The 10,405-nt window shown below is 41.5% G+C and overlaps 1 protein-coding gene and 1 non-coding gene across 2 annotated transcripts; one reads left to right on the top strand and one right to left on the bottom strand.

Moving 5' to 3' along the window:
* Nucleotides 1-3,030: 3,030 nt before the first annotated feature.
* Nucleotides 3,031-3,104, bottom strand: TRNAN-GUU (transfer RNA asparagine (anticodon GUU)). Its single transcript has one exon. It is a non-coding gene; the product is annotated as a tRNA-Asn (tRNA).
* Nucleotides 3,105-3,281: 177 nt separating this feature from the next.
* LOC136501805 (protein CYSTEINE-RICH TRANSMEMBRANE MODULE 6-like) lies at nt 3,282-5,573 on the top strand. Its single transcript, XM_066497340.1, has 3 exons — nt 3,282-3,509; nt 3,876-4,150; nt 5,025-5,573. Exons 2-3 carry the CDS (start codon nt 3,918-3,920, stop codon nt 5,077-5,079), a joined length of 288 nt encoding a protein of 95 aa, XP_066353437.1. The 5' UTR covers nt 3,282-3,509; nt 3,876-3,917; the 3' UTR covers nt 5,080-5,573.
* Nucleotides 5,574-10,405: the final 4,832 nt, after the last annotated feature.

Here is a 10,405-nt window from a genome sequence, read left to right as displayed (position 1 = left end):
TCCTATCCACTGCCACAACGTCTTCACCGCCATTGCTACAACTCAGAAATTTTTCAAGTTGATGAAGATGATATAATCAAGATATTTATGTCCCTTCGAAAGCGTCGAATAAAATAGTCAGAAAAATAGCATTGTAAATCTCCGGTTCTCTTTTATGCCTATATTTTAATTATCGGTACGACATTTGAACTATTTATACTATATTTAGTTGATGATTTGAACTTAATCCATGAATTTAAGCCTTATTATGTTACTTAGTGCATATATACCGAATTACGTTGTCGACTTTATAATTATTACCAAATTGGTAAAATAGATTTACCGAATTATATATGAATTTTTTTAGGCGGCATACCCTAAGCTAAAATCCTAGATTCGCCACTGGCGCCCAGGAAACCTCTCTGGGTTGTCAGAATCTCAGCTTTTGGTATTTCAGTCACATGAACTTTCTTGTCTTTCAGCCCGTTGATCTGTTAAGACCGTTAACTTTGGCAAGAATAGAGATCACTAAATTGCACCAGTTGGTTTACCTGCATCATGTATTGGTTCATCTTGGGGATGATGATGTTCTCACTTGTCAGTAACCAAACCTGATAGAATTAACAAAACAGCATCCGGTTTTTACTTTTGACATGTACAGTAATAATATAACGAAAAAACACAAGGGCCTAGAGTAGAGTCAACTAACATTTCGGTGTTCACCGATTTCCAGAAAGAAGCTTGAGGCGGAGAATTTCACTGCTCTGTCATGTCTATTACAAACCGGCGCCACGGGCTTGTACAAGTTCTCTTACCGTTTCGGTTTGGAAGGAATCCGGAGTTGTCCGGGATGTCCGTTCTGCACCGACGACCAGCCCATGAGGGAACAAAGCAAACGCTGGTGGGTCGAGAGAAGGCCCTGTTTCCTCGCTCAAAAAACGAAGGGGTTGCGAAGAATATATTTATTTTTAAAGTTTTATTGCAAAATTAATTCACCGACTCAAAACTCAGTAAAGTCTAGGCTCCTGTCGCCATCTTATTTTGTCGAGACAAATAAGCGCCTATTTTAGAGAGTTTATCCTAGCTCTACTTCTTTGTACAGTACATGAACAGCCAAAGTCGATGGAACCAGTTATTCAGTTCAGTGTTGTTTGGGAGGGTTTCTCCTCCTAAAACGGCCATGACTTTTAGGGAACTGCACACTATAGCAGAGTCATTTTTCTCTTTCTTATTACTAAACTTAACTAAAAGTTGCTGAAACTAGAAAGATTGGCTTCACCGGCTTTGACGACCAACTCAAAATCAGACACCCCCGCCCCCACCCTTGACTCCTTTTGGTACTATAGCATGGAGTAAGAGCTAGGAAAAAGCCCTCACAAACAAGCCCTCATTTTTGGGATATAGAAATATGTCCTTTCTAGCTGTTGCACTATACAACATTCTCTAGAAGGAGAAACCGTTTTAGGGGAACAAGCCCTCCCAAACAGAGTTGAGCATATAGGCTTTCATCGCCAAAATTCTTTTGAGACACGAGAGCTAGCGAAAGGAAATGAGCTAGGTGTATGTTGGCACCAAATATTTGAGCATTGAATTTGCACCTTAGCGTTGCGCCTTGTCAAAGCCTTTCACGGAAATAGATGCTTCGGTTCCAGAAACTGGATGGTGTTGTATTCTTAGGTCTTACCCGAGAAGTCGAGAAGTGTAACCATGTGGTGCAGAACAACTATGTCTACAATCAAACTAGCAAATGATATCTATCATGGAAACTTGACTATGAATGGCTAGTAAAGTCGGTTGACACATCCATTAGGGCATATACATTGTCAGGTTGCCCTAGGTTAGTTAACACCCTAAGACGACACATGTAGTCATCGGATTAGAGATGAGAAATGACACTGTGTTGGAAGAGAGGTTAGGAGAAAAGAACAAAATTGCAAGAGTAGATTGATTTGTTTCGGTTGGGTGCGTCTCCTTCGGCTTTGGCAAACCTCTTTATTATATCTAGAATAAGTTAGGCAAATCTAATCTCTTGTCCAAATCATATTTCAAATCGACGATAAATCTACAACCCCACACTTTGTCCGCAAGAACAAGTGGACATAAAATATGAAACCAAATTATTTGATGTTTGTGTTAAGCGCTTCTACTTTTTTTTCGAAAAAAAACTAACACCATGTTCGCTTATGCTAAAATTTGGCTTATGCTGATGCTTATGCTGAAATGTTGTGAGAGAAAAACACTGTTCCATGGTTAAAAAGTAGCTCAAGCGACAAGGGCACTGTCATCATACTCGCACACCCGAACTTCGAAATAGACGATCCATACATCTGTTTGGATTGTCTCGACAAGGCCATTGTCAATGTCATGGTGAACTTCTTTAAGATGTGATTTGACCTCGTTTGGTTGCTATTTCAAGTAGCGTTCACTTATATTTTAGTAAAAAAACACTGGTACATTAGGATAAATGTGACCTACAGACACTTAATAGCATGTTTGTACCGCAGAAGTTTCACAAGAAAAAAATTCCCCGCATTCTAAGTATAGTCTAAATATGTTAGCTTTTGGGACGTATTATGAAAACAAAATTGGAAAAAAGTATAATTAGCTTTATCTTAGGACGTAAATGGAAACAAAACTAGAAAAAGCAGCCTTTTCAGACGTACGAAAACGAAATAAAAACACAAAATCTTGGGACGTATATAGAAAAACTAGAAAAAGCAGCCTTTTGGGATGTACCGAAACAAATTAAAAAAACACACAAAAAGGCAAAATATAACAAAACTGAAAAAAGTATAATTAGCTTTATTTTGAGACGTATATGGAAACAAACTTTAAAAAAGCAGCCTTTTGGGATGTACGGAAACAGAAAAATTAAAAACAAAAAATCTTGGGACACATATGGAAGCAAAACTAAAAAAATAACCTTTTGGGACGTATGGAAACAAAAATTTAAAAAATGCAAAAAATCCTACAGAAATAAAAACATATTTTTAAAAACATAAGCCATTTTTTTTAAATGCCAAAAAAAACCTACGGAAGCAAAAACATAAACGCTAGAAGGAGGGCTTGAACCTCCGACCTTATGGTTAACAGCCATACGCTCTAACCAACTGAGCTATTCCAGCAATTGGCTTTGGTTTTATATGCAGTTTTAATTGTACTTAAACATGGTTGGTCCTCAGACGAAGTACACAAATGATTTGACATCATCTGTTTTATCAGCCCAATGTAATCCAGGTCCAAAGATAGGACCCACAGGGATAAAAAGATCAACCTTTCTCTCAGCTCATTGCCTGTGACCAGCTAAGGAACGGGCGTTAGAGAGGCCCTAACGCGATATTAAATGATAGGTATAGCGCTGTCCCCCTCCAGTACCACCAGTTGGTACGTACTCGAGTCAGTCAGCAGTGTAAAGAAACAGCCATCTCCGAAGCAGGCAAGAAGTTCACAGGGAAGGAAAGGAGGAAGAAAAGGGAAAAGAGAGATGAGCTACCAGAGAGTCCCTCCCGAGGAACCCTACCCTCCTCCAGGCACGCAATTTCTTCACCCCCATCTTCTCATCTCCTTTCTAGCAACTGTTATCCGTAACTTATTGGTATCTGATTCACTAGACTCTGGTCTCATCCCTCTGCTATTTTAAGTCATCCACAAGAACCAAATCCAGCAAGTATGGTAATCAACTGTTGTTGTTTGTCACGGTTATGCTCAATCCAGCAAGCCTGCTGGGAAGGATCAGCCCTGCTATTGCTTATCCTGTTTCTATGGCTGCTCCGCAATCTCGCTTTCTCAAGACGTTACTGTTCCTGTTCTTGCGAGCTACCTACTCCATGCGCGAAATCTTGTCTGAAGTCATTCTTCATGTTGTGATGCCATAGTTCATCTCACTGCAATTTCAGGGCATCCTCGTCAGGCGTACCCTTACCCACCACCTCGGGGCCATGGACATCCACCACCACCACCCCATGGCGTGTACCCACCTCCGCCGCAGGGGCCTTACACCCCACCCCCCACCCCCACCTCAGCACCCTCCACCGGGGTACCAGGGCTACTTCAACGACCAGCAACGCCCTTACTACCCGCCGCCGCCACCGCATGGAGAGTATCAGCAGCAGCAGCACCACAACCATGGAAGCCAGGGTAGCTCTAGGTCCTCTGGGTTCCTCAAAGGATGGTAATTAAAAATATGCTACAACTGCTTGCTTGATGTTCATTTTGCCGTCAAACATTTCATTTCCTGTGTGTTAATGTGCTGCTCATTGTTTGAGATTAGAGGTTGCTGCAGATCCTGGTTTTTGTTGCGATGAGAATGAGATATTGGGCTAGGATAATACAAAGCTCGTCAGGATCTTATTGCTTAGTCCGGGTTTAAGTAATGATTAGCAGTTTCTAGTGTTTTTCAGAGGAGAGCGAGATCCCTGTGACATAATTTTTTTTTTTGGTCCCTGTACCATTGTTGGCATGTCTATTATGCGCTAATATAGACACTGCTGTAAGAAATGTTGCAATTTTACTTTTGCTGTCAAGTCTTTTTTTTTCTTCAGATAGTGGTATCAACAGCCGTTGCACATCTAAGGTAGTGGTTGGTTGGAGGATTTTGCATGATGCAATAAGATACAGGTCTTAGTGACCTTTAACTTAAATAAAAGCAGCAAGAAATGAGCAGTCACATATATAATATATTAAGTCTTAGTGACCTTTAGCTATGAGCTGTAAGAAATAAGCACTCACATATATTCAGTCTTATAGTGATCTTTAATCATGGGCAGGAAGAAATAAGCAGTCACATACTCACATATGTTCGGTAGTCTTAGGTGTTGATTTAGTTATTGTAAGGCGTTTCTGCTTATGTATGAATGTACATCCCTTGACAGAGTAAATTCTGGTAATGCAAATCTGGTCAAGCATACTGGTGATGAGTTATACAGTTTTAGCACCATAATAACCAGGGTTACCAGGCAACATGTTATTCAGTTTTTTCAGCTTCTATCTGTTTGCTTAATCTCGTGTAAATATCTGCATCTCATTTTGGTCTGTGTCGTCTGCAGTTTGGCTGCTCTCTGCTGTTGCTGCCTGCTGGAGGAATGCTGCGGCTGCTTCTGAGATGTTAGATATCCGCCAATCGGATCCTACGCTATTGTTGCTTGCGTTCTGAAGCATCCGAGTATTAAGATGTAGTAACTGTGCTTGTAAATAATCTGGAGCAGCAGTGTGTTCTTGAGCTTCCAGTCCAGCATTCTGTTTTCAAACAGACCATAATTTGTAGTATGTGCTATGCCTTATTATCCGAAAATATAGGATGTTATTCATGGGATTGTAAATAAGGTATTTTCCTAGTTCGACCAGAGAACACCTGTCATACCCTAGTCAGTAGTAACTGTGGTTGGGAAATCAAGCCTCTCACTCAGACATTCATCAATTGCTGCTCCAATCTCCAGCGCATACACTTGCTTCCCAGGCTTTGAAAGATTTTAATTGTAATACCATCAATTCGAACATTAGCTGTTCGAATCAAGATCATGAACTTTCTTGTCCAATTAGGGAAGCGCTGAATGCTGTACTTGATGGAAGCTGTACTGTAATTGCAGCGACTTGTTGTTAATAAACTTTTTCCTTATCAAAAAAAAAATTACAATCTTGTTTGGATATGAAATAAACAAGGAAGCCCTGAAACAAAGGCGTATTTGTGGTGTAGTTGGTTATCACGTCGGTCTAACACAGGCCTGTTTGGAATGCGGGATTTTTTTTCCTATTCCTGTGTTTTTTTTTTTTGAAATTGAACTGATTCCTGTCAAATTCCTGCGTTCCAAACATGCCCTACTTTTGTTCCGAGTCTGGGCGAAAACAATTCCTTTTGTTCCTACTTTTTTTCTTACCGCTCTCTTCTGTGGTTTGCGTGTGCACGAGGGATTTTTTTTTCTTTCTTTTTTCTTTTTATGGCCTCGAGGCATTACACACTTGACACATTTTCATCCTCCCCGCCGTGCCTCCTTGTGATGTGGCAATGAACAGCAATAGGCTAAACAAGGAAAACATGCACGTCACAGTTGATGTGTCTGGTATTTGGTTCAAGAAGACGTCGGATGGAATTAGAGGGCAGCCGAAATGGCTTTAGCAAACGGATGTCAATTACAAATTGTTTCTGAGGTTTGGGCAACTTGAAGGTAACTGGGGAAACTAAAGAGCATCACCATGAGCTTTTTAAAATAATTCTCTATTTTAGTTTTTTGTTAAAATAATAAAAAATAATCCTCTAACATTTTGTATGTGAACTCCTCAAAGATATAGCCATGTTCACTTCTCTTATAATCCGTCTTTTTCAGCTTGTTTTTTTTTCAGCCGGAACAGTGTTTTAGCTTGTTTTTTCAGCGAAGCGAACGGGGCCATAAATTGTCCTCTCAGCTCGTAAATATGTGTGTGTGTTACGTGCTTGCTATCTAGTCCTTTGAACAGCATGTTCGTTTGGTCGTATTTGGCTTATAAGCTATGGTTTATCAGTCAACGAACAGTATTTTTCTCTCACACCAAACCAGCAAACAGTATTTTCAGTCATGGCTTATTAGCCAAACAAGCCCAAACGAACAGGGCGTGCAATTTTTTTTTGCCAAGGTTCTCTTGGTGAGTTGCATTTCTCAATAAAACTACTATCCAAGTCTCCCACTATTTAGTTCCTTGGTCCTCCTATATATTTAATTTTCCATTCATATTTTTTCTTCTCTTGTGAATCCATAATTGCTCTTTTTTTAATCCTAAGCCATCATCAGATTTATCACAATCCTACGCATATCTTTTGGAGACACTTCTACCTCAAGCAGCCACGGGGCGGCCCCATCATCGTACCAACATCCATTGACACATCTAAAAGTAAATCTAGCTCTTTAGTAGGACTTTATTAAATTGTATGACATCACGATTAAAGATTTAACTAATTTGTTCTATGTTGAGGACATTAATTGTATCATATGTATTAGAGAAAGGTGTTATTAAACAAATCATTATTACTCAAAGCTCAAAATAACTAACAAACAAGTATGATCTTCCATATGTGATTGATGTCAAGAAGAATGACAAGCCAATGTATGAAAAGGAAAAATATGGACTTATACATATTCGTCATCTCATTGTGTTGGCATGCATCTATATGGAGTATTAAGATATAGTAATTGTGCCTTTAAATCGAAGCGATGATCTGGAGTAGTAGTGTCATGACACATGAGTTTCCAGCATTCTATTTTAAACGAAGCATAGTTTGTAGTATGCGCTATGGTTTATCCAAAAATATAGAATGCTATTCATGGGATTGAAAATAAAGTGTTTTCATACGAACATTTTTAAATAATATTTTAATGATTAATTGTAAATCTAGAAGTTGTTATACAAAAATTTCACATATAGCACCCTGTAGGCCTCTCAATGCCCGATAGGATATCTATCGGCAGTTCAAGAGCCGATAGGCTTATGTGGCGCACACGTGGAGCCGACACCCCCGCCAAAACAGACAGTCGGCATCTGGAGAGCCTACAAGACAAGTCGGCCCGTGGTCGGCCGATAGTCTATTGGGCTTCTGGATGGCCGACATTTAAGTCGGCAGTCCAGTTGATATGCCTGTCGGGTCCCATGCGGCTGACAATACTATTTCATGTTGTATCCCTTCTTTTGTAGACGCAGCCATCACCCGATGTGCTACTTTTTCCCGAGCACAACATCTCCGGATAGAAAACTAACTTTGACACATTTTGAGCAACACTAAAAATATTTGATTAGTTCGCATCACAAATGTCCTTCTTACGCTAAAAAAAGGATAGAATATTCGCTGCAAAGGCTAAACAATGTCCTTTTACATTTTAATTGTCCTTGGCCTCGATGCAGGCGAGGGTATGTATTGGAGGGTTGCCTCCATTGCAAAGGTGCGTAAATTAGTTCATTAGTTCGCATCACAAATCCAAGAGTACATTAGTTCGTATCACAAATCTAACTAAACTAACTAAAAAACAAAAATCTATACCTAACACAGTTGGCCGAGTAGGGTCCGGTGTGTGGGGGGAGGGGGCGCGGGCGAGGTGGGCGGCGGTGGCGACGGGCTCGCCGCCGGATCTAGCGGTCGGCGGTGAGGAGAAGCCGTGGGGCGACGGGGCTGAGCGAGAGAGAGAGAGAGAGAGAGAGAGAGAGAGAGAGAGAGAGAGAGAGAGGAGGGAGAGAGCGAGACAAAGGACACGGGGGAGAAGACTGCCGCTCTGATATTTTAGGGCCTGTCAGCCTTTCGATGGCCGACAAGGTCCTACCGGCTATCCGGTGTCCGACATGCCTATTGAGCCGATATGGGTCCATTGGGCTGTCCTTTCTGGCCTGGTCGGGGGACTAGTCGGCTAGTGGGCTGCTGATAGGGTCATGTCGGCTCTCTAGTTGCCGATAGGGTCCTATCGGTTAGCCAAAAGCTGACAGTGTGCTATATTTACGATTCTTATTATCGAAATGCTAGTTTTGCAATTGATCATTAAAAAAATATTATTTTTAAAAAATTTCGTTTTCATACCTTGATCAGAGAACGCCTGCCATGCCCTTGACCGCTGTGTTGGTGTGGTAAGTTTGCAATTTGTTAACGTACTAAGCAAACAGGGGGGTCCTCAAGTAACAACGTTTTCGTGGTGTGTCTAACACACTGAAGGCCTCCGGTTCTTTTCCGGGCGAAAACAGTATTTTTGGGTCCCTCTTTTTTTTTTTTTTTTTGGTACCGCTCTTTTCTGTGCTTTGCGCGGAGCACATGACAGTGGATCGCGTCGAGTACATATACATGTTCGTTGCCTGCTGTCTCTTGCTGCTTCATCCGGGGTCAGTAACTCGAATGCTTCAAGCCTTCAACTTGTAGCTCTGTTTTACTAGTTTATTGATTTATATTTATAGGTGTATATATATATAGAGAGAGAGAGAGAATAAAGGCTTTGTTTCCTTTATTTTGGGTTGGAGCTCGACAAATTAAAGTCATCTTCCACGCACCTCGGTTACACATTTACATTCTCCGATCCGATCCATGTCGTTTTTTGTGCTCCTCTATGACGTGACAATGGAAAGGGAGACGCTAGCGACGTCCAGCCGCAGGAGGCGTCCGAACGCAGCTCCCACCCAACGGAAACTGAATCCGCAACCAAAAAAAAAAAAACTAGTCTAAGGGGGTGTTTAGTTTCATTGACTAAATTTTAGTTCATGTCACATCGGACGTTCGGAGGCTATTTAGGAGAACTAAATATGAGTTAATTATAAAACTAATTACATAGATGGAGACTAATTTACGAGACGAATTTAGTGAGCCTAATTAATCCGCAATTAGCACATATTTACTGTAGCACCACATTGTCAAATCATGAACTAATTAGGCTTAAAAAATTTATCTCGCAAATTAGCCACAATCTGTGCAATTAGTTATTTTTTTCGTCTATATTTAATACTTCATGCATGTGTCCAAATATCCGATAGGACAAGGACTAAAATTTTTCTGTAGAAACCAAACACCCCCTAACAAAAAAACGATTACTACATGCTTGCGCCCAAGCCCTGAACGCACAGGTGGGGACCACACGCCCTATCCCTGCTGCGCGCATAGGCAGGGACCGCCCGCGCAATTCCTGTCTTCCCCTTCCGCTTCCCACACCTGTCGCTGCGCAGCACCATGCTACGCTCCATCCCTTCGTTTCCCACGTGCATGCACGGTGCCCCAGCAGTTGCGGCAGGTGGGTCCCATTATAACATGTGCAACATCCGGTCTACTTTTGCAACATTTAGACGAAACACTTGCAACATACGTGCGAGACAGCTGAAACACTTGCAACATACGTCTAGAACACTAGAAAAAACACGTGTGTAACCCATTGCATATTTGCAACATCCAGATAAAAACACTTAAAACATATGTTTGAAGCAACTGAAAACACCTGAAACATACGGTTGCAATATTTAGATCTACTTTTACAATATTCAAATGAAACACTTGCAACGTACGTCTGAAACAGATGAAACAATCAGAACATACACTTAAACCATACTTATATAGCAATTGCAACATATGCAACATCCCGATCTACTTTGGCAACACCGATATAAAACACTTGCAACGTACCTCTAAAATATCTGAAACACATGAAACATACGTTTGCAACATGCGCTTTCAGCGCAATATCTCCTTGCTGTTTGGGAATGGAGGTTCGTCGACGCGTGGAGTTCACCATTGTAGAGTTCGCCGATGGCGTTGCCGCTCTGATGGAAATCATCGTGGAGGGAGCACACAGTGCGATAGCCGTGGAGAGGGAGAGGTGGTAGCTACTGGCGCGAGCTGCCACCGGAAACGGGTGAAACCTGGCAGGCAACCAGCCGCTAGGGTTAGGGAAGGCGGGTCGTGCGATGGAGCAGCCGCGGTGTAGGCGGACCGTGCGGTGGA

Source organism: Miscanthus floridulus, chromosome 13, assembly GCF_019320115.1.
Source record: "Miscanthus floridulus cultivar M001 chromosome 13, ASM1932011v1, whole genome shotgun sequence".
NCBI classification, from domain to species: Eukaryota; Viridiplantae; Streptophyta; class Magnoliopsida; order Poales; family Poaceae; genus Miscanthus; species Miscanthus floridulus.
The sequence above is the reverse complement of the archived record's forward strand: the minus strand, read 5'-3'. Positions and strand labels throughout refer to the sequence as shown.